The sequence below is a fragment of the Candoia aspera genome, chromosome 1, assembly GCF_035149785.1.
Source record: "Candoia aspera isolate rCanAsp1 chromosome 1, rCanAsp1.hap2, whole genome shotgun sequence".
Lineage (NCBI taxonomy): Eukaryota > Metazoa > Chordata > Lepidosauria > Squamata > Boidae > Candoia > Candoia aspera.
Window position 1 is genome coordinate 48,226,493 of NC_086153.1, and position 24,232 is coordinate 48,250,724.

The 24,232-nt window shown below is 40.1% G+C and overlaps 1 protein-coding gene across 1 annotated transcript in view; it reads right to left on the reverse strand.

The window, feature by feature from the left end:
• PTPN14 (protein tyrosine phosphatase non-receptor type 14) overlaps nucleotides 1-24,232 on the reverse strand; it is a 73,007-nt gene that overhangs the window by 39,801 nt on the left and 8,974 nt on the right. Inside the window, exon 3 of the mRNA XM_063303486.1 lies at nucleotides 2,920-3,035. Coding sequence (XP_063159556.1) covers nucleotides 2,920-3,035 — 116 coding nt within the window. The remainder of the gene's footprint in view (nucleotides 1-2,919; nucleotides 3,036-24,232) is intronic.

A 24,232-nucleotide genomic window follows, 5' to 3' on the forward strand; every position in this document is an offset into this window, starting at 1 on the left:
CTTCAAAGGCTTAACATGGGGGAAGCAGGGGTGTTCAATATTCAGGCCAAAATCCTTGGATATGAAGAAAGAAAACTTTCTCACCTAAAAGAATGGTCATGAGATCATAGGGCTTGTATTCGTTTTTTTCTTGAAGTGAGTTTATATTGTTCAAACGGGGGGGGGGGGACAAAAATTCATACTTGAATTCCTTCCTACCCACATTTTACACTATTAATATATAAGAGTTATGGGGATTCCTTTTCATATTGTACACTGTTCCTATGTAAGATCTATGGGAATGCTGCTCATACTGCCTTCTTCTAGGAAAGTAAGGGTAGAAAATAAAATTCAGACTACAAAATTGTTTTCCCACTCATATCAACCAGTGTCTATATTTTTTGGAATATATGCAGGGCTTTTTTTCCTCTTTTGAGAAAACAACGTAGGAATTTGAATTTCAGATTCTGTGTATCTGATTGTCTTTTCAGATCAGGCATTTATATGACTCTTGTCTATACAAGAAGTCAAAAAAAATTAATTCAGCCAGTTATAACTTGTGGCTAGCCACCCAGATAATCCTCATATTTACAGGCCAAGCAAAGCAACAAAATCAGAACCAAAACAAAATATAACAAAAATATTGGGATTATTTTGTTTCTAATGGGCTTCTATACATGATTAGTCAACTGCTGGCTTAGTCACATACTACATGTTCATAAAAAAATAACATCAAAAGTAAACAAAGTTCAATGCAAGAATTAGGTGCATGCTTCCCCTGGTTAAAATAAGAAGAGCAGAAAGAGAAACAATTATCCAATACAACTGAATTTGTGAAAAAATCAACACAGCTTTCTCTCCTGGATCTTCCTCAAAATATTTTCCTTTCTCAAAATTTTGGAAGAACCACCATCTTGCTTTAAAAGTGGATTCAATATATTTATGAGTATCAGTGATTACTTCTCATGAAACCATATGTGCCAGAGAAGATCAGAATGAGAAAATTATTCTTTTTAGCTCTCTTACATGGTCGCATGGTTTTCAGAGGCATGTGACTGGGTAAAGTAGGGAAGCAGAGTGCTGGACTAGATGATTGTTATCTGATCCAGAATGGGTTTTCTCAAGTTTTCATAATAACTTTAATAGTTTATACTGTCTAAATAAACTCTCCTCTGCAGAAGTTCTTCAGAAGCATTAAGGACTGTTTGGAATCTAATCGTAATCCTGTGGCGACAGAAATAATCCCCACTGTACACTAGTGGAAGGACACATGCTTACACTAGAAGGTTTTCAAGGGTTCCAGAGAAATTTTTGATGTAAAATGGGCAAAAGTAAGGAGGGCAGAAAGAGGAAGTCTCACTAGTGGACTTCTTCTCCCTGGCCAATGGATTTCACCCTGTATTTCACTTGCATTCAACACTGAATGAAACTCCAGTAAAGGATTTTCTTTGTTTCATATAAGTTTTGGAATTGCAGAAAGAGAATGGAAATACTGCTTAAAAGTCTCTAATATTTTTGTGAAAGGTTCTCCATTTATCTCTTTTTAAACAGCTTCATGAGAGGGGGGGGGAATGCCCAAGAGCTTTTATTTTACTTCATTTGAATCAAAGTCTCCCAAAAAGTTTTTTAATACTGGAAATTCCCCTTACAAATTATTCCAGTCAAAATATTCCTGCAATCCCTTAAGGACAATTTGACATTATTACTGGATGCAATTTCATTTTGTTTCACATCATAAATGCACACTTTCTTTAAAACCAATCAATACAAACTTGTTGAATACAGTACGGTAGTATGCATACCAACAATAAAAATGGTACAGTACTAAAAAAAAACGTTTTGGAATTCTCTGTATCACCTATCAGTCATGAACAACAGCTTAAAATTAAAAATGTGAGCATATGGATTTCTCAGTGCTCATATCATTCTGATAATAAAGACATATTTCATTTCAATCCACAAACAAGCTTTTATAGATATGACCTGAGAAAACATAAACCTAGTTTAGTTGACACATGGAACAATGATTACTCCTACGATAAGCTGTAGCTAATTTTAGAGATGCAAACATCCTCTCCTATTTTATACTAAACATTCATTTATGACTTTGATATAATTACCAACCATGTTCAAAGTTGGTGAATTAGCTTAAATTCTGGTTAGTGAGAACAAGCCAGAATCAGAAACCACTTTGTTCCCAAGTTATTCTCCTTAACCATAGTTTCAGCAATTTATAGCTTTCCAAGTTTGATGTCATGGGTAATTATACTTAGTTTTCCTCTAATGTGCTAAAAGGAAACTAGGAACCTAGGTTGTTGTTACATTACATTTGTAAAATCCATTGCTTAAAGACATTATATTTGTAGAAATCCATTGCTTAAATACATAATAAATGAAAAATGGTAGAAGCAGAACAGATTTTATAGCTACAGTGGTGTATGACTAGCCTTCTTTTTAATTCACCTTCTAATGCAGCAGTGCTGGAGGAAAAAACATGAACCATGAATTCAAACCCTATCCCATTTATTTATAGCCCTAATCCACTATTTCTAATGTAGTTCACTATAAATTTGGATGGGTATCCCAATTATGGGACTAGAACTAATGCAATCATTTGCATGGTATGTTAGGATATTACAAGTTCTCACACTCAAATACACCCTAACCCTAACCATTAATTATGGTGTTCAGTTTCAGCCTCTTGCAAGAATCCTAAAAATTTTCACTTCAGTATGAGGAGAAAATGGCAATTCATTTCAGGAACTATTGCCATGTAATGCCACTGCTGTTTCCAAAATATACAGTATTAAGCTTTTAAGAATGCAGATTAGTGTCAATATTCTCCCTAAGGAGTTGCCGCCTCCATTTTAACAGGAATTTACCGTTATGGTTAAATAAGCAGGTAAGATGGGAAAGAATGGGCAGGTGTGGTCACTGTACCTTGAGCTGCCAATGTAGCTTGAACTGCCAGTGCAGCTAACCTTATCCCTTGTTCAAATGAAGATCGCAATCGTCCATCAATAACATCTTTTTTTACTTGTAGGTAATACTGGTACCTGCAAACAAGAGACAGAGCAGAATGAAACTGATAGCACCCAAACCATTTTTGTTCTCAATTGGCTGAAAGTATTGGTAGGGCTGGCCTGTTCTGTACACGTAAAGGGAATATTGAGAGGTGACATTTATGCCTAAACCAAGTAAGCATTCAATTCTGCATAAGTACAGAAGGATGGCTATTTCACCATGGCAGAAAAATTCTTATTTTATGTTTCTTTAATGGCACATCTGCATGGAAGTATTGAAAGGGTTTGAGCAATGCCATTTCTTAACTTTGGTGAACATGTATCCTGGCGTTGCCTTAGTCTTCCCTCCACTGATGTCAGTCAGACAGTAGCATCAGAAATTAAAAGCAAAACTGGGCATTTTGATACCCAATTAATTATTGAGAAGCATTTGTTAGGCATTAAAGTATTTCCCTGTGTGAGCAACGAAATATCTAGAAAAAGTTAAGGAAGATTGGATTGCTTATGTCCTTGATTACGATTGATACCCAATTAATTATTGAGAAGCATTTGTTAGGCATTAAAGTATTTCCCTGTGTGAGCAACGAAATATCTAGAAAAAGTTAAGGAAGATTGGATTGCTTATGTCCTTGATTACGATTAAAACAGAAAGAATCTGCCTTTACAATACTGTATCTGTATTTTGCAATTTTTGTTAACGTGGGAGGTGATCTTCCACACCTGAGATATTATTTTGCATATGTTACTTGCATATCCCCAAAGACTAAGGATACCCTCAGTCTAAAAAAACCCCATATCCTCCTATTAATTTTATTTCATTCAATTTAGACACCACCCAACTCCAACCAATTCTGGGCAGTTGACAAATAACATAAAAACCAATACAAACCAAACCCAAGATGGAATCCGGTCATACTATACAGAGAGAAATTCCTCCCTAAGAATTTCACTCTGTCCACATTTTTAATATTGCTGTTTTAAGTACAGTATGTTGCATCAGAAAAAGATACCATTCAGATGCTAGCCAAACTATCCTTTGCCACCTTTTTTTGGCATATTTTGCCACAACAAGAGCACAATCCCACAAACCCCTGCCCTGCATATTTACATGGTTAAGTTGAACATAATAGCACAATACACCAAAATGTATTGCAATAATCACTGGAATGTTTGACCACATTTTTGACAGAGTAATAGCTTATTATAAGAGGAATGTAACTTGACATCTGAAAACTCTACTGAAAAACAGCTTTTTGCTCCTTGTTTTAAAATCCAAAGTTATCTGTACAATCTCTGAAAGAGAGACATGCAAGCATCTGCCACTAGACAGCACTAAAGCTCCAACAAGCCTTGCTTCTCCAGGTTGCCGCAGTCACAGCATTATCGTGAAGAAACCACTCCAAATCATTACTATACACTGAAAGAGAAATCCTGGGTGCTTTCATGGAATGAGAGTTTTTCCCAGATATTTTATCCCAGACTTTTTGAAGAGTATCCAAATGACAGTGCCTGAAAAGAAAAACACCACCAAGCAGCATCTACAAACACACTTATTGTTTTGGAATAGGAGAATGATGCTGGGTTTAAAAATCATGCTAAGTTATAGATTGCTTTACTGTGGTTTATTGAACAAGCCACCATTGGGTATGTTAGACAAAGCCAAAAAATCTGGCTTACAAACCTAACTGGCCGAGTTGCACAAGATTACAGGGTCATGGCATCCCAGACTGAAAAAGAAAAAGGAACCGATTAGAGGCAAAGCTTTGCAGCCAGGCAGGCATTTGAACCCAGGTCCAGGACTCTATCTTCTGTACTATACAAGCTTCGTGGAGCTTCCTTGGTGTGTTACTTTTGTTGTTTCTTGAGTAGAATATGCCTGTTTTTATTATCAATAACATGATCGCAGATTGCCAATCTCATTTCATGGGATGTACATGGGAGTGGAAGACAAGTCCCGACAAAGGCATAATTACAAGATGGTTATTTCCCTTCAGCAGAAAACTTGAGTTGTAAACTTATGCATTATAAGATGAATATCACTGTATTTACAGTCAAATGACAGGACTGTACTAGAGAGGCAGAAGCAGGCAAACCATTTATCTAAGGCAATTTGGTGCCGCAAGGCTGAACCAGCCTGGATCAGAACTTCAGTGAGATCTTCGTTCCTGCTGTTTGTTTTCCCCCCAAATGAGCCTCGATGAGGAATGAATGGGTCTGTTGCTTACCAGCAGAGTCCCTGTGTAAAGCCAAGGTAGCTCACAAAGTAACCGCATTACAGATTGGTACAATTCTCAATATAAAAGTCAACCCAGAAGTAATGCAGAGGGAGTTCTACGTGCAAAAGAATATTCCTCGAGATTTGAGACAAAAAAGCCAATTCAAAGATGAGAAAAAGATCAGTTAAAACACACACAAAACAAAGTTTTCTGAGTTAGCATCCAAACAGAACATTAATTTCAGGGATTTAACTGCCATCATATTACTAGGCTACCTTTATGACAAAAGCAGATGGACTGACTGGCAAAATTCATTCTAATCCTCTGTTTAAACTGCAAGCAAAACCAAAGAGGTGGAGAACAGCAGGAAAGGCTTCCTAGGAACCATAAAAATATAGATCAGTGTTTCTCAACCTTGGCAACTTTCAGATGCATGGACTTCAACTCCCAGAATTCTTAAACCTGCCAAGGTTGAGAAACACTGATATAGAACACCACGTATTTGGGAGTAAGTCCCATTCAACTCAGTTACATTACTTCTGAGTAGAAACAGATAGCAGCCTTCATCACACTAGCCAGGACTGCTGATAATTCAGCAGAACCTGAAAAGCCACAGGTTTCTGATCCCTGATATCCAGGATTGCATTCTTAAGGGGAGGCCAGGGGAGACACAAAAGGAAGCTTAGAAATTTACCAAGATCAATATTATTTCACTGAATTTTTCCTGAATTAAGAAATCAAAACAAAGGATGAAGTTTTAGAGTTGTACTTCCTTCGAACTCAATCAAGGGGGTTAGGAAAGCAAATGTAACAAATGCAGTCACATGTTTGGCAATTCAAGTACCATGGAACCTAGGAACAGACTTCAGTGTACAACTAAAGAGTATTGTGTATGAGTAACGTAACACTGGAGTGTGTTATCTTTGGTATCCCAGCAGGAATCATTGCTGTACCTGAATAACAACAACAACAACACTTGGCACTCCACAATGTTGCTAGCTGTGCCTCATTGGTATATTGTATGAAATGAGTTCATTCATTCATTTATTCATTCATTCAATTTGTATGGCTGCCCACCTCAACAAGTGACTCTAGGCAGCGAACAAATTATGGCTGCCCCAACCAACAATGTACACGTATTACATTGTAGTACCTCCTTTATCTCAACATGGCTCATTTGTGCAAATAATATCTAAAGATGATCACCATTGGGGGAAATTATTATTATTTAAATTTATTGGCTGCCCAACTCGAAGACTCTGGGAAGCGGGGTCCAACAGATTGGAAGGGTGGGGCATAATCCCCTCAAGCTGATCAAATTGTTCCTGCTACCGTAGTGTGTGTAAGAAAAAGCATATAGGAAAGAAGCACAGATGTCTGGCTGAACTCACAATGATGTCGTATTTGTCACTAAATCCTCGCACAAATCATGCAAATTAGGTAAATTACAGCATTTGCATCATTTGCACAATAAAGTCATGACATCAGTTCTCTCTGCCCCCCACTATGGATGCCCATGGAAAGGAGCACTGCCTCTCCTACTTACTCCTGATAGGTACAATCTCCCTGCCCGATCCATCTAGTTTCCACTGATGTCAGACACCGAAGAGAAGAAAATTATGTTTCTCCTTAATTCCAGAAGATCATTCCTTTTGAGATCCAGTTTGTTCAGCTTCTTAGTGGCACTTCATGCCACAGAGGCAGGGTTCACACAATGCTTTGAACCACAGAGTAGCTGGCCCTGTTTTTGTCCAGCATGTTGAGCAAACCTAGTCTATATGGTTACACTTTGGTTCTGTTTTGTGAACCAAGATAATTAGGTTAATTCAGTAAATTATGCTTCCCTTAACCATAGGCAAGCATGTCATGCAAACCTACCCCCTTCATTATCTCCCCCCCGCCCCCCTGAATAGATGGACTTTGCATACTGGGCTGTAATTCTTCTGTTCTGATAAAAAGCCTTCTGACTGCCCAACAAGTTATTATTCATCTCTTGTCGCTCCCTTACCCTGAACCCTCCCCCCACCAAGACTTTTGTCCTGTTCTCCATTCCCTTTGGCTATGTGACTACAGAATTCTGGGAGTTCCAATGCCAACACACTGGGAAGTTGCCAGAATGGGAAAATCTGACATAAAAATAAAAAATTTCTGCCATCTAATATATGAATTGACAGGTGGCATCTGTCAATTGGTTTGGTAATCAATTCAACCCAACATCCTCTCACCTTTTAATTAACTAGCACAGTTGCATACTCTCAAAGCTTCAACATGCATTTTATTCATTGGATTTATAGCCCACCTTTGCTTCATTGAACACAGGAAGTCTGTGCAAGCATTCAAGGCTTAAGGCACCAACTGTACTCCTTTCAAAATGTTGAAATACCCAAAACTTTAAAAAAGTCTGGGAGATTTATTACATTTTCTTAGCCAGATTTGTCATGCTAAGAAAGTTGACTCCGTCTCCAAAAACAATTTTAAAAAATGCCTACAAGTATAAGCCCTGCCCACTCAGGGCTGAATTTAAGTTGCTTCTGAAAACAGTCCTGGTGCCCTCTCTTTTTCAGGGCCCTTGCCAACAAAAATAGCCATTCAGTCTGGGATGCAAGGGGCAGAGAGTTCTCCTGAGGCCATTTGTCCTAAATCTGCTTCTTCTAACTCATAAACGTAGGGCTTCTAAAAAAGCTATTCACTCCCATTGGTATCAGTGTGAATTGTACCTCCTCTAGTCTGGATTAAAAAAAAAAGACAGAATAAAGGAGGCATTTATTAAAATGTCTAAAGATAAAATGTAGAATTTTGAAAAGCATGTAGTTTTGCAACTAAAAGGGAAGATGAGTTTCAACTCAGTCCTTCCTTCTGCCCTTGGATGCTTGAATTAATTAGAGCAAATTACAAGGGAGACCAAGAACAATTTAGAAGCACACGGAGTTCCCTTTCTGAACCACTTATAATTTAACCCAAATACCAGAGAATATTCAGCATAATACCAGAAATGTATATTTTTAAATAACATTTCACACACCAATAACTATTGGTGACAATAGCAATATTAAATATTTCTGGAATGGTCTCATTTGACCCTTACTTCTGTCCTGTTTCTCAAAGGCTTTGTGGAAGAAACTTCAGCAGAACTGAAATGATAAATTGGTGGCAAGGTGACAGCATAAAAAACCACAGAGGCTCTCAGGATATTAATCCCATTGATTAGGCTTGCCCAAGACCCAGAAAAGAACAATTAAAGAGGAGAAAGGGAGGGCAGCTGGAATGAATTAAGAGAAATGAAAAAGCTCCTGGAAGAAGCTTGTCCCATCTCATATAGGAGAACAGGGCAGATGAATAGTTTGTTCTAGACTAAATTTATACTCAAAATAGGATTGTCTTGCTTTCTCATGCTATCCAAATTATTGCCAGTCTGCCTTGCCCTTTTATTTATATGCAGAATATGCATATCAATGTACAGATGTATATTTACATGTACAGATATTAACATATCCACAGTACATACGAACTCCCTCTCCCCCTTAGCATAACTAGATATTGCTACTCATGGTTGCTTTTTAGGAATTTATATTTATATTTTATTGCCGCTACCTCAACCATTCATCTCTTGATCTGCCGCTTTGTTTCCTGCAGTGGTTTTTGCTTTTGCTATATTTTATAGCTGTTATCTCTCCTCTAGTTTGAACTTTTGTAAGGAAAGGCATAGTGTACATTTCATTTTTTATATATACTGTATATATGTCTGTTCAAACGTGTCCAATTCTCAGACTGCCTGGACAAGTCCCTGCAGTTTCCTAGGCAAGGTTTTTCAAAAGTGGTTTGCCCTTGCCTCCTTCCTGGGGCTGAGAGAGTGACTGACCCAAAGTCAACCAGCTGCCTTTGTGCCTAAGGTGGGACTAGAACTCAAGGTCTCCCGGTTTCTAATCTGGTGCCTTAACCACTACACCAAACTGGCTCTCACGTTTCATAATAGGAACAAATTAATTTCAAAAACGTGTCTGTGTCTAGTTGTTTGTTAGATTTATAGCCCACCTTTCAATCAGGAACTCAAGGCGGTGTACATACTGTTCCCTCTTACGTGTCTCTACAACAACCCTGTGACGTAAGTTGGACTGAGAGAGAGTGTGTGGCCCAAAGTCATCCAGTGAGTTTCCATGGCTGAGGGTGGACTTGAACCCGATTCTCTCCAATCCACATCCAACAGTTTCACCGCTATATCATACTATTTAATTTTAATTTAATATTTCAGTTTTGAGGCTGCCTGACTCCACAATGACTCTGGGCAGCTTACAATTTAAAAATAATAAAAAAGAAAACACCATATATAAAAGAAAATGGAATATAACCAAACCCTAACACAGAAAGATCAAAAGGATACCAAAAAACCTAAAGGGGCTCAATCACTATCATGGTCCAAGGCCTGGGAGAACAACTCATTTTTTAACAACTTGTGAAAAATCAGTGAGGTGTAAGCAATATGGACCTCCAAGGAGATATCATTCCAGAGGGTGGGAGCCACTACCAAGAAAGCACACTTCCTGGGTCCTGCACAGTGACGTTGCTTAATTGATGGGACTCAGTGTGTGCTCACTCTAACTGACCTCATCAGATGGGCAGAAACACACAGACAGGTGACTCAAGTAGCCAGGCCCTATGCCATGAAGGACCCTGTAAGTAATAACCAGCACCATGAGTTGTACCCAGAAGCCTATTGGCAACCAGTGCAATTTGCAAGGCAGTAGGGCCATCTGTGTGTACCATGACATGCCCATCATTACCTGCACCACCACATTCTGGACCACCTGTAGCTTTTGAGTGGTCTTCAAGGGCAGCCTCACATACAGCATGTTACAGTAGTCCAGCTGAGAGGTGCTCAAGGCATGAATTACTGTCTAATGGGTTCCCAAGTCCAGAAATGGCCACAACTGGTGTACCAGGTGAACCTGCACAAAGGCTGCCACCTACTCTTCAAGCAGGATCTCTGAACCCAAGAAGGCCCCTACACTGCATACCAGTCTCACATGGGGAAGTGCAACTCCATTAAAGACTAAAAGTGGAATGTCCCCAGAACCCAAAGGAGCTCAACAAAGACATTTGGTCTTGGCAGGATTGACCCAGAGACTGTTCCTCCCCATCTAGGCCTGCATAGCCTCTAGGCACTAGGTCAGGACTTTGACAGTGTCACTTGGTTGGCCTGGGGTCAAGGTATATAATTGGGTAGCATCAGCATATTGACAATACCCAACCTCAAACTGATGGGTGACCCCACCAGCAGTTTCATGTAGATGTTAAAAGAAAAGGGGAGAGCGAGCACCCTGCAAGTGAGATGCCACAGGTGCAACCTCTCACGCTGTCAACACCAACTGAAACCAGCCACAGAGAAAGGAGATGAACCATTACAAAACAGTGCCTTCCACTCCCAGCCCCCGAAACTGGCCCCAAAGGGTACCATGGTTAATGCTATCAAAAGCTGCTGAGAAATCAAGGACCACTGAGGTGGCTGCACCACCCCCATCCCGGCTTCACCACTGTTCATCAACAAACACAACCACTATGCTGTATACTACCCAATGGTAGTTGCTGCTCATACAGTCACATCAATGTTATGTCAAAACAGAATTTTAAAGGAAAAGGAAGTGTTTCTGTTCACATATTAAAATGCATGTACACATATTCCTCCTCTTGGTAGCAGCCACAGAATCATTAACATGGTGGTGGGGGGGGCAGATTCAATGTGTGTTGTACTTATCTTAACAATTACAACATCAGCTCTTATTCCAAATATGTTCCTACAATCATATTGAGTATAACCATACTTGGAGGCTGGTTGGGATGTCAAAAAAGGTAACAATGCTCAGACCCAGGCCCTGGTCAGACGACTTGCTGGGGCCCTGGTCTCTGATGGCTGCTTCTTAACACCAGGTCGCTTAACAACAAGGCCCCCCTCATATGTGATTTGATCACGGAAGAAGGGGAAGACCTGGTGTGTATTACCGAAACCTGGCTGGGCCTGGAAGGAGGGGTGCCTCTGTCGGAGATGTACCCGGCCGGGTTTTGAGTATGGCAACAGCTGAGACCCCAGGGCAGAGGATTCTGGATGAAACGGATTATCTAGACCCCTTTCAGTCAGGTTTCAGGCCCGGTTATGGGACGGAAATGGAACTGGTCACACTTATGGATGATCACTGGTGGGATGGGGGCAGTGCATCCATCCTGGCTCTTCTTGACCTCTCAGTGGCTTTCGATACCATCGACCATGGTATCCTTTTGGGTCAGCTCAAGGAGTTGGGGGTGGGCAGTGTAGCTGCGCTGGTTCACCTCCTTCCTCCAGGGCCGGTCCCAATTGGTGTTGATAGGAGATGAGAGATCCAGCCCATGGTCCCTTCTTTGTGGGGTGCTGCAGGACTCAGTACTCTCCCTGCTCCTCTTTAACATCTACATGAAACCACTGGGTGAGATGGTCCATCACCACGGGATGATGTATCATCAGTATGCTGATGATACCCAGTTGTATATCTCCAACCTGGGTGAAGTAAGTGATGCCGTGATCACCCTCTCCAGGTGCCTGGGGGGAGGGCTGGATGGGGAACAACAGGCTTCAGCTGAACCCTGGTAAGACGGAGTGGCTGTAAATTAATGGCTCCTCAGCATCTGGGAAATTGTCATATTTGGTCCGGGATGGGGTTGCACTGCCCCAGACAGACCCAGTGCAAAATTTGGGGGTCCTCCTGGACTCACGACTCCTGCTTGATGAGCAGGTGGCAGTCGTGGCCAGGAGGGCCTTTGCTCAACTTTGTGTTGTGCGCCAATTATGCCCTTTCCTGGACCAAGTGGCCCTTTGAACAGTCACTCATGCCCTGATCATCTCCCATATAGACTACTGTAATGTGTTCTACATGGGGCTACCCTTGAAAAATATCTGGAAGCTTCAACTGGTCCAGAACACAGCCGTGCAAGCAATTTTAGGTGCCCCAAAGGTGGTACATATAACTCCTTTGCTATGCGAACTGCACTGGCTCCCAGTATGCTTCCGGATCCAATTCAAGGAGTTGGTTATCACCTTTAAAGCCCTACATGGCATGGGGCCAGGTTACCTGAAGGACCATCTCATCCCCATCACATCGACCCGTCCCACCTGGTCATGCAGAGAGGGCATGTTATGGACCCCATCTATAAAAGAATTCCATCTGGTGAGGTCCAGGAAGCGAGCCTTCTCTGCAGTAGCTCCCGCCCTCTGGAACATTCTTCCCCCAGAGGTGAGACAAGCCCCCTCGCTCCTGGACTTCCACAAAAAATTAAAAACCTGGTTGTGTCAGCATGTCTGGAGCGGGGAGAGGAATAGTCAATTGTGGAGATGGCTAGCACCTTAGAATGGCCCTTGATACTCACTGATTGAGGTACAATCTTAGCCATCTGGATTCTACCATATTTTATATCTTTTATCTGTTTATATTTATATTTGTTGTATTTATGGTGGTATTGTATTTTCAATTTTGTTTTTGTAAACCACCCAGAGTCCCGCCTCGGTGTGGGGGAGATGGGTGGTGATAAAATTCGATAAATAACATAAATAAATAAACAATATCAGGAACAAGTAAGAGTCCTAGTGCTCCTGTGTATCTCTTTCTATCACCCAGGAAAATTAAACAATCCAGGGAGAACCCTGGTGCTATCTTTTCTCTTAACAAGCCAGAATAATATCTCAGTGTGTGATATTTATTTATGACTCTGGCTTGTTAGAAAAGAAGTCAACACTCATTTTGGTTTTGATAGAATTCTATACAAACCAGGGACAGAGGGTCTGGATACATTCTGGCTTTTAAAAATCTCTGAATATGCTCCTTGTTACCAAGAAGAATTATTTCTTCACCTTCACTTGGAAAGGAGTTCTGAATAACTAAGGTTCACATAATGGAAGCTGAATATCCTGCTGACCCTTTCAGGCTGGTGACAGGTCAGTTTATGCACAATCAGGTTAAATGTAACTGCTATTAAATGAGTTGAAGTACTTATTATGCTCCAGCTTGGCAGTAGTAGATTAAGGGCCAGAATCTCTCACATGATTTGAAACGTAGCTCACCATAATAGAGTTTAATTGTTCTACCAGCACCAACTGAGTCATCTGAAAATATGCTTCTGCTTGCCCAGAAAGGGGCATGCTGCTAACTATTATAGTGTGGGGGAAAAGGAACTTGAATTACACATGGAAGCAATGGGAGTCAACAGTTTGAAGATTTCTCTGGTATTCAGCCAGGTTAATGGTCAAGCTGCATACTGTATGCCATGCTAAATGCATCTCGGGAGTTAGCTAGAACAAAACATTAGGTAGTCCAGAAGAACAGATTTCTATAAAATGGTTTACCTCTACAGTAGGGTTGACACCTTCTAAGCAGCAAAAGCTATATCATTACACAGAGCATGCAATCATCTCTGAAATGAAACAAGCCTGGAAGAATGACAAGTTTTCCACTCAAATCCAAAAGAGCTGGACAGGAAACAGAAGTTGCTTAAGCTGTAAGAGTGCCAGTGCAGCATGATGGTTAAGGTAGCAGATTGAAGTTTAAATCTACTCTCATCCACAGAAGCTCACAGGGTGAATTTAAGCTAGTTGCTATTCCTAAATGCAACCTATGTCACAGGATTAGTACTATGGGGAAAAAAATGAAGGAGAAAGTGGCATATTCCTATGCTATGCCCCTGGAGGAAAACTGGAACAGACATTTAACAAATAAATCAGGTTCCCAAAACAAGCATAGTTCATTATGTCAGTGGTTTTGCTATAGATACAGTGTTGAGCTTTTGATTCTTATTTACTAGAAATAAAGAAGTGTATTATGCTTCTCCATTTTTAATATGTCTACAGATTCTTTTCAGGGGAGGGAAGTCATAGCATTTTTCCTGTTAATTCCATTGTCTCCTCTGTTTTTTTTTCCACCAAGAAAGTTTCTGTAAACCAAGGTTTGGCACTGTGAGACCAAGGTGTTGAGGGGGCTTAGTCTTGCATTGCTCCCTTCATTCCCTCCCCTGCCAGCTTTCTCCAGTTTCAGTTGAATCATAGACATTTCATCCTGAGGAGCAAATGATGGTTTTTCACTTTCTCTGAAAAGCAGAAGCAATCCTAGTTTGCTAGGTGACCATGAACTGTACTTCTGGTACTTCAAAGGAAACACCAAATAAGAAGACCTGGAATCCCCATACATACTTGGAGAAAGAACATGAAAGGAGAAGGAAGCTTGAAAGACAGAGGTTCGTTCTCACTGTGCCAAGAGGCCACACCTTCATATTCTGACTAAGGCAACATAACAATATTCTATATTGGAGGAAGCTGTGGGGTACTTGGTCAACTGCCTTAATAAGCTTTTTTTTTTTTTTTGAAAAAAGAAAGTGGACCAACATTTCCCTCTTCATTACAATGTTAGAACTGTTTCTAAGCATGCTTACTTGAAAGAAAGTTTCACTGTGTTCATGATCCAGAGCTTAATACAGATGACCTTTAGCAAATGGTCAATACTCAGAAGGGGGTTACATAAAACATCTTTGTACCAGCTGCCCAGTTCAGGTATGTGTTTATAGCTCATTACAGCACCAATCTGAACAGAAATGCCACAGGTCTGGGCAAGTGAATGGAATTCTTTTGTTGCTTGCAGATCAACAGGCTGTTAACTAAATCTCAGTTCAGAGTCACCTGCACTACAACATTGTTTTTAAATTAGGAAATTGTTTTCAAATTAGGGACATCAGACTTATGTTTGGAGTTACATTGATTGGATTATTACAAATAAGCTATATAGGGGCAGGCAAAAAAGATGTCTCATGCAATGAGATAATAAATTGGTCTCCAGATAAAAAAGGCATTTTTTTTAAATGTTGAGGGAAGATTTATGAAAGAGGAATGAGATGCAAGGTAACTACAGCACACTTTTCAATATTTAGCCTCCTTTGCAATTTAAACACGGGATAACTGCTTCTAGAACTCTTGGGATCTATTCTAATTCCCTGGCAAATATTCAGGCAAAAGAGCATGCAGCACAACACTATTCCATAAGAAGGTAAGTTGTAACATATAGATGTTACAACTTAAACAATTAAGGGCTCCACTTTTATAGAACTCAGATAACATGGAATTATCTCTCATGGAATGAAACTACGAATTCGTATGTTATTCCTATATAAATGACAAAGCACTGGAAATTTGGGTAATTTGAGATATAAAAGTGAAATATAAATAATTGGATTCAATTCAACAAGTTCTTTGTCAAATGCTGGAATTCAGAAACCAAAGTCACATGCATCCTACTAACTAGCATTTCTTAACCCTTAGTATCTTCGTAATATTTAACATGTCTTCATTGTCAGCCTAGGCCAAGTAAATTAAATTTCTGAAAGTAGGAATCCAAAAGTAAGACTTCCTCCGATCCTTTTTCCACCAGATGTACCAAGCAAGACAACCAACGAGGAGAGAGATTTGCTTGCAATGAGGCTGCAAGTAAGCAACAAGGCCTGCATCAGACAGTGCCACTTCCTTGGCAGAACATGTTGCTATGATAACTTACTGTTGTGGCAGGAATACTGGGCTGCGAATTACTTTTTTTGCTCTAAATAAAGATGCACCCTACAGGTAAGTGTCAATCTTTTCCAATACAACTTGCTTGTGACCTCCCTAACTCATTCCTTGTTGTTTGTGATGGGTTCTGGTGGTCAGAGAAAGAAAATACAAGTAGTCCTCGCTTACTTTGTTGACCAACCGTTCAAAGTTTCAATGGCACTGAAAAAGGAGACTTATGACCAGTCCTTGAAGTTCAGGCTGTCCCAGCACCACTGTGGTCACATGATCACGATCTGGTCACTTGGCAACCAGCTCACACCTACGAGAGTTGCAGTGTCCCGCAGTCACATGATCACTATTTGCAACCTTCCCTGCTGGCTTCCCACAAGCAAAGTTAATGGGGAAGCCTGCAGGGAAGGTTGCAGGTCACTCGTAAAGTCACTTGCACCCTCCCCTGCCCAGCAGCAGCTACCCTCGGCCTGGCTGCACTCGTACTGCGCACTGCTCTTTACCCGCTGGCCTATGAGCCACCTGGGACTTGCTTAATGACCCACAATCCTTGCTTAATGATGGCAATGGGGAGTGCTGGGATTGCCCTTCCTAAACGATGGATTCATGAGACGTTGTGCTTTACAACTGCATTGCTTAGCAATGGAAATTCTGTTCCCAATTACTGTAGTTAACTGAGGACTGCCTTTAAAAACTTTCCCAGATAGGGATTAACAGCACTTCTCAGGAAGCTGGTCAAAGATCCATAAAATTCTTACTTTGATAACAATCTAGAGTTGATGTCAGCACAAGCTAAGGTGCACAATTTGGGAACTGGGTTCCTCTAATTTTGTTCAATGGAAAAAATCCACTATTTCAGTTTATGCAAAGAACCCACCAAGAAATCCCCCATCTCTATGGTCCAATTAAGATGTGATGCTACAATATAATTTAGTCTTTTAAGCAAGCTTGTTCAAGCCATCAGGACTCAATGTTCCCCTCCTATGACCAGCAGAGGAGCTGGGAATTACCTGCTTCTAACCATAAACTAGCCATAATTTGTTATGCCTGAAGAAAAAAAAATGCTAATTTAAACTACAGTTTATTTAAAAATCATGAGCAAATGTCTGATTACAATTTCTCCCAATAAGCCACAATTTATCTATCTATCTATTTATTTATTTTATAAATTTATTCACCGCCCATCTCTCCCCAACGGGGGGACTCTGGGCGGCTTACAATAAAACAAAATTAAAATATAAAACCATTACAGTTAAAAATACAATAAAAATATAAATATAATAAAATCCACATGGCAAAGCAATCTTAATCAGACCTTCAGTGTGGTAGGTCCCTCCGGATCACTTCATGGCGCTAGCCATCCCCAGGTGTAATTTGCCCTCCCATTCCAAGCCTGCCTACAAAACCAGGTCTTTAATCTTTTGTGGAAGTCCAGGAGCAAGGGGGCTTGTCTCACCTCTGGGGGAAGGATGTACCAAAGGGCGGGAGCTAATTATAGTTCTTAATTTGGATGTGACAAATTCAGTTACTTTAAACCTGGATGCAGAAGCTTCCAATCTTACTCTTTCAAACAGATCAGAAGGAGGACATGCTCAAAATTAGACCTCTAATGGGCATGTCATGTGGAGCACTAGGTTTGTATAAACTGAGTTATGCAACAATATAATGCAGATGTTAACTTTTGGGGCAGCATATGAAAACAAATCTTAAAAAGTGCCAAGTTATGTTTACCTTTAGGCAATTTAATGCTTAAAAATAACATACACACATATGCATACAAACTTGAATCAATCGATAGGATAAAGCAATCACACAAAGGAATTCGTTCATTCGTATGATATGTACTGATTTCATTTAGAAGGCTTCTGAAACCAAATGGTAAGAGCTATTGATTAAGTCGCAAGGAGACTCCATTGATTTAATTAATTGTTTGTATTTACACTCATTTGACTGCTGCCTACTTGCCAGACTCTTGAGCAGGAGAATGTGCTAAATGAACCACAGACAGAAGCCAAACTGCATCCATTTAATCCAAAACCTTTACTCTAAAGTTAGCCAAACAGAAGAATGAAGACAGAGGAGAAAGAAAACTGGAAATGCCATTTTTGGCAACATATAGTAGAAAGCTGAGGCCAGAATAAATAAGCAACCAATAGGGCAGTCTATGGTTATTAGACTATTGGATTAGGACAGGGGAGACACAAGTTCACATCCATCCTTTGCTATGGAAGCTCACTGGGTGATTCTGAGACTGTCAATATCTCTCACCCTAATCTACTCTTAGAAGGATGTAGTTATTGTAGCAAATTGGAAGATTATAGACATTTTGAAGCAGGATATATATTTCATGAATGAATAGATAAAAATCTTAGGATCAACAGAGAAAACATTCTTCCAAACTCTGGTCCTCTCACTAGCTGCTGGATCTTTAAGCAAGCCCCCTACAGGGAGAGCACTGAAATTTAGATGACAGATGCTTGGGAATTTCTGTAAACCCATTAGGGATCTAGATTGAGTCCTTGGCTCACCCAGGCAGGTCAATGAATACTTCATGGAAGGAATATATTTAAAGGATCTCCTGCTTGATCTGATCCTTGCTTGAGCAACACAGACTTTGGGAACTTGCTGTATGCCTATCTCCTTAATATCCTTCAGTCTTTCATACCTATTATCCTCCCACCATATCTCTTGGTTTACCTTCCTTTCTGTGATTTAGCCCATAGCTCTTGGCTACCTCCAAAGATTTCCTGCCTATGGAATCTTTAGTGTCCAAAAATCACCATGTCAGCTATCCCTATGTGTCTTGCTATCCAGTCCCCCATCACCACCGCAGACTCCCACCTACCTTCCTTCATCTGCCAAGTAAGGCCACTGGCAGAGTCCAATAAGCTGCTGCTTTTCTATGTTATTTCCCTTCTCCAAAACCATGAGAATCCTTCTGTGTCACACATCACTTGCCTCCTCCTGCTTCTCCTATTTGACACTTTCACATGAGACCCACAGAATTTGCAATTGTTGATCAGGACTTTGAGTTCAAAGCCTGCACACTTCACTCTTTCTGAGCCTATGTGGTCACCCCCATTTTAGTATTCTTTGAACTTCAGGGACAGATTAGGCTACAAATCTGATATATACACTATAGTATAAATCAAATCCTACAAACCTATGAATAGCGCATGCAACTGTAAAGTGCTTTATAAATACAGTCTATAGAATGAAGTTAGGCAGGCTTGGACATCCAGTGACTTCACAAGAAAATCAAAAGTGCAGGATATACATATATTAAATATAAATTCTCTACAAACAGATGCTGCAGAAAAGGAATTCTCTGCCTTTTGTAGGAGATGTGCAATTGAAAGGTTTCCAATATCCTGCCTGTATCTCTACAACATGCATTAAAAAGTCATTTTCCTTCAAGTCTGACAACCTAATAAAGTATTAATGGCATCTTAAAGTTTCTGGCATAAATAACTCATTTTTCAATCATCAACAATGAGAACAAGCTCTCCATTCACTGGAGGAAGTCAGCAGGGAGAAGAAGTTACAATCCTCAGCAAATTTATTTTATGAACATAGAATTGTGGCCTTGAAGGCGTTGTCATTCTGAAGGCCACGAGATAAATTTTTGACTCTCTAAAAGAATCCAAAATAATGAAAAGAATCTAAAAGCACAGCATTAAATCCAACATATCAGCACTCCCCAAAACACCACCCACTAAAAACAACCCAACTGCCCTATAGAGATTTCCATTGCAGCATGCATGCAGAAAACTCTTTCATCTTTGAGGGGGCATTTGTTTCAAGCAAGGCTCAATCAAAGCACACCCTTGATGCTATAGCCCCCTTCTAAAAGTAAAGCACTCGTGTTGCTTATACTTCATGCTGCTCCAAGGCCACCTTCATGTTTGACAGGCACTTCCAGTAGTTGAAGGAGCTTTCTGCACATCTGCCATCGAAATCTCTTCAATCTATTGCAAAAGCTGATTGAAGTTGCTTTTGAACATGAAGCATCTCTCTGTGGCACATCATGATGTCTCTTCACCCCAGTAAGGTGCACCACATCACCTTCAGTGCCTCACTGAAGTGAAAAAGCAGCCACACACAAGTCTACTGCAAGAAAGGAGATTGCCAGGTCTCGGCCTGACCATCCTTCCCACTTTCTATTGTGCCATCCCCATACTTGCCTCCGGGACTCCCAAATCACCCCTGCTTCCTCTACTTGCAGCCTTGGTTGATTGGTGATAGCTGACTTTCTGGGATTTTATTGATGTCACAGCGTCACTACTGGGCAGACTTTCATAGGAACCAGAAAGAGGAGACTGCCATGAATGTTTCACGCCTAGACTACACTCCTGGCAGGTGTTCCCAATTCCAATCTCCATCCCCTGATCATAGTTCAGAAGAGGGCCATTTGGGCTGTCCTAGACCTTGCACACTATCGTCATGTCACGTTACACTGCAGGGCTCCCCACTGGGTTATTTGAACCAGAGCCCAGTTTAAACTAATGGTGCTTATGTTTAGAGCCCTCCGGTCACAACCCCGCCAGTATCTGCCTGGTCTTATTTCTCCCTACAATCTTATTTGCTCTTACATTCTTTTGAGCTGGACTTTGTTTCTATTTCTCACTCCAGGGTAGCATTATCTAGGCTTTTAGAGACCTGGTTCAAAGACTCTGGAATCAGCTCCCCGTTTACTCTGTGAAAGTGTGGTGGCTTTTATAAGGGTCTGAAAAAACTTTCTTTTGAAAAGTTTGTTAGTTGATTAGTTTTGGTTAATATAGGGCCTAGTTATACCAACTAACCCTCATTAACCTTGACAGTACCTACATTCATACCTATTTTATTTTATTTTAATTATGGATGTATACCTGCTTGGTTGTATTGCAGGGCAACCTTTTAAATATGCATGCTTGCTGTGTTTAGCTGGTTTTCATTTTAATAATTGGCTGTTAATATTTGAACTAATTTTCCTGGATGAAATTTTGTTACTGCTGTGCTTTTTTTCTGATTTGTACTGCACCTTGGTAAATATTTATAGTAAATAAATTATAAACAATTTAAACAATATTATAAATAAATAATAGTAATAATTTCCTTTCCACATTACCCATATCAGAATCTGAGAATCTACTAGGCAGCTTCTATCAAAGCAGTATGAATGCTGTATTACACAAATTTGGTTGTTATTAAGAATACCCTACTGTTTTCTTGGCATGTTTCATAATGCAATGAAGATCCTTTTTTACTAACATGTTTAATGTAACATGAGCCCTACTTTCAGTTCTGAAAAATACAGCAGGATTCCTTTTCCTCCAACAAAAACAGAAAATTTATGAGAAAGTCTGAAAAGAAAAATACTTGGAACATATCATAATTTCACACCACTGATTTTTGTTTTCACAAAGGCAGACTGAAAAAGTAGGTTACCTAATTTTATCAGATATTCCTTTAGAAACAGTAGTTAGAATCACAGGGTTGGAAGGGAGCTTCACATGCTAGGGATGGGGAAAATTTCAACCTTTTTGGACCAGAGTCAATGTGTCAGGTCCAAGAGTGATGGTGTTTCTCCTCTTCCAAATCCCCCTCCATCTCCTTCCCTGTAGAGTTGCCTTGAGAGGATGATTCGCCAGACTTCTGCTTGACTTTCCTTACAGAAGAGTGAAACCAGTTCATTGGAAAGGTGCTCCTTCAAATCATTCTCCCTGAGTGTGTGTGTTTGTGTGTCTGTGAGAGAGAGAGAGAGAGTGTGTGTGTGTGTGAGAGAGAGAGAGAGAGAGAACCTGTGTGTTTAAGAGCCTATCGCTATCCAATAGAAGAGAATGTACATAGTTCAGGGTTGAACTGTGGAGTCCTTGGTGCTCTCTGAGCTTGGTTGTTTGCTGCCCACAGTCACTTTTATAGTGAGATGGGCAGTGTATAAATTTAATAATAAAGTAAAATAAAATAAACTATGTAACATCATCACTAGAAGTGCTAGTGAGTGTGGAGTTTGCTCCCTATTTATGTACAGTAGCTTGCCCAACGGGGAGCAAACAAAGAGCACCAAAGACTCCACAGTCTATCACTGTGTACAGAAGAGATGCTTATTGGAAGCATCAGATAGACATATCCACGGGACCACTTCCACAGTCAACACGCTCTCTCCTGTGGTCCTCTTCATAGCATGCAAGACATATTGCTGAACGAAAGAAATCTAGAACATCCCACTTGACCCCAGTGTAATATAGTGCTTAAGATCTCAAACTAAAAAGCAGGGAGTTCCATGGAAATTCACAGGGTGATATGGGGCCAACCACTCTCAGCCTAATGTACCTCACACAGCTGTTGTTGTGAGGAAAACTAGGAAGAGAGAGAGCTATGTGTACAACTTTGAGCTCCTGAAGAACAGATGGGCTACACTTCAGTAAATAAATAAGGGAAAGGGTCATCTCCTTCATCCACACAATCTTGAATGCATTAAAAACTATAACAACAATGATCAGCTGTTTGAAAGCATGTAAGAGGTATAAAAACCAAAGCAAAGGTGAGCTGAAATGTTTGAGGAAACCATGAGTGCCTTTTTCCTTGCAGGAAAAAGGGTGTGTGTGTGTGTGTGTGTGTGTGTTTTTCTTTTTTGATTTATATTCCCTGTTACCACTGCAAAACAGATCGTCATCCTGCATCACTTTTCAGGAAAGTTAGAATCACAGGATGAGAACCGGGTGCTGATATGTAAATAATGACAGAACATGGAGCACATTACGAATTCCTCACTTTATCTTGCTTTGCTTTGAATGTTCAGAGAGGAAATGATAATTCTGGGAAAATCAATCCTGATTAGAGACATGAACAATGAGGCTGGCAAGGAAAATGCAGACAAAATGGAATTCACAAGACAGATGAGTGAAATGTGCAATTTAGAGCCACTTCGAAATACTAAGAGACAAACAAGTTTGTGCAACTTCCAGACTGACAATTATAGCTCAGTGAAAAAATATTCACCCTCTTTCAGATTTTCTGAATGTTTGCATATCTGTGAATGTTATCAGAATGAAGTGAACGTTATCAGAGCTTACTGTAAACCCTGCAGATATAGAAAGGGAATCTGAGGCAACAAATAACACCAATTTTTTATCTTTGTTACATTACATGATGTGCCAATGTGAAAAAAGAAGTGTCCTTAGAGTCAGTAACTAGTTGTACCACCTTTAGTTGCAATGACTGCAACCTGATGCTTCCTGTAATTAGTGATCGGTCTCTCACATTGCTGTGTAAGAATCTTGGCTTATTCCTCCATGACAAATTGCTTTGGCTCAGAAATAATTGGGATTTTCTAGCAGAACTCCTTGTCTTAGGTCCTGTAACAATATTTTTAAAGGAATTAAGTCTGGACTTCAATTTGGTCATTTCAAAACATTGATATTATTATGGTTGGTCACAGAGTCAGCCACATGTTTAGACTGGATTTGGCATTTTTGTCCACCTATCAAGTCCTTCCCAAGGACCTGGGATAGGCAGATCTTGTTGTTTGATGGTGTTAAAGGTATCGTCACAGGATGCAAACTGTTCCAAGTAAAGCTGCCTTTCGCAACTGACTGATGGTGATTTTGTCAAAGCCGATGGTGTTAAAGCGGTGCCTAGGCAGAGTCCAAGGCAAAGCAAGTCTGGGTGATCTGAAATTATTCTTCTTTATCCATTTTCTTGTAAATGTATTTTTATGTTTGGGAGCACCATACAATGCAATTGCACTTCAGCTTCAGAAGGGCAGATTTGAGATGAGCATCCGTGTTCTTAGTAAGCAATGCCTTTTGCACTACTATTTCCCAATAATTTCATTTTTCCCTAGTGCTCTTTTGTGGTGAAATCATATCAAGATGAGCAAACCCATTCCTGGATAGTGTTCCGGGGTCTTCGTGACTTCTTGGATGATTTTAGGCTACATTCTTGGGCTGACGGTGACACGAGAGTCATTCTTGGGAGGATTCACTATTGGCCCAAATCATCTCCATTTCAACTTTGTCTCTGAATTTGGATTGGTGCAGTCCCAGAACTTTTGAAATAGTTCTGTAGCTTCTCCCAGACTGATGGGCACCGATTATTTTATTTACAAGCTCTACAATTTTTTAAGTGAGCTATGATATACCTCTACAATCTATGTAGCGAGAACTTTTGTGTGACAAATGAAGGCACAGTTTGTGAGGTTTACATAGGATAGGGCTGGCCCAAATCAATCTTTGTTGTTTAATGAAATATTCACACAACTGACCCTACCTGCCCTTTTAATTGAATGGACTGAAGTAGGAAAACTAATTTCTTTTTCATACTGGTACATCATGTGTTGGATAACTTTGTTTATAACATAAAGAAAACAAATACTAATCTGTAGTATTATTTGTTCACTCAGCCTGCCTTTATATATTAGTAGGTCCTACATGATGCTCTATTGCAAAGATATACAAAATTTCAGAAAATCCCAAAAT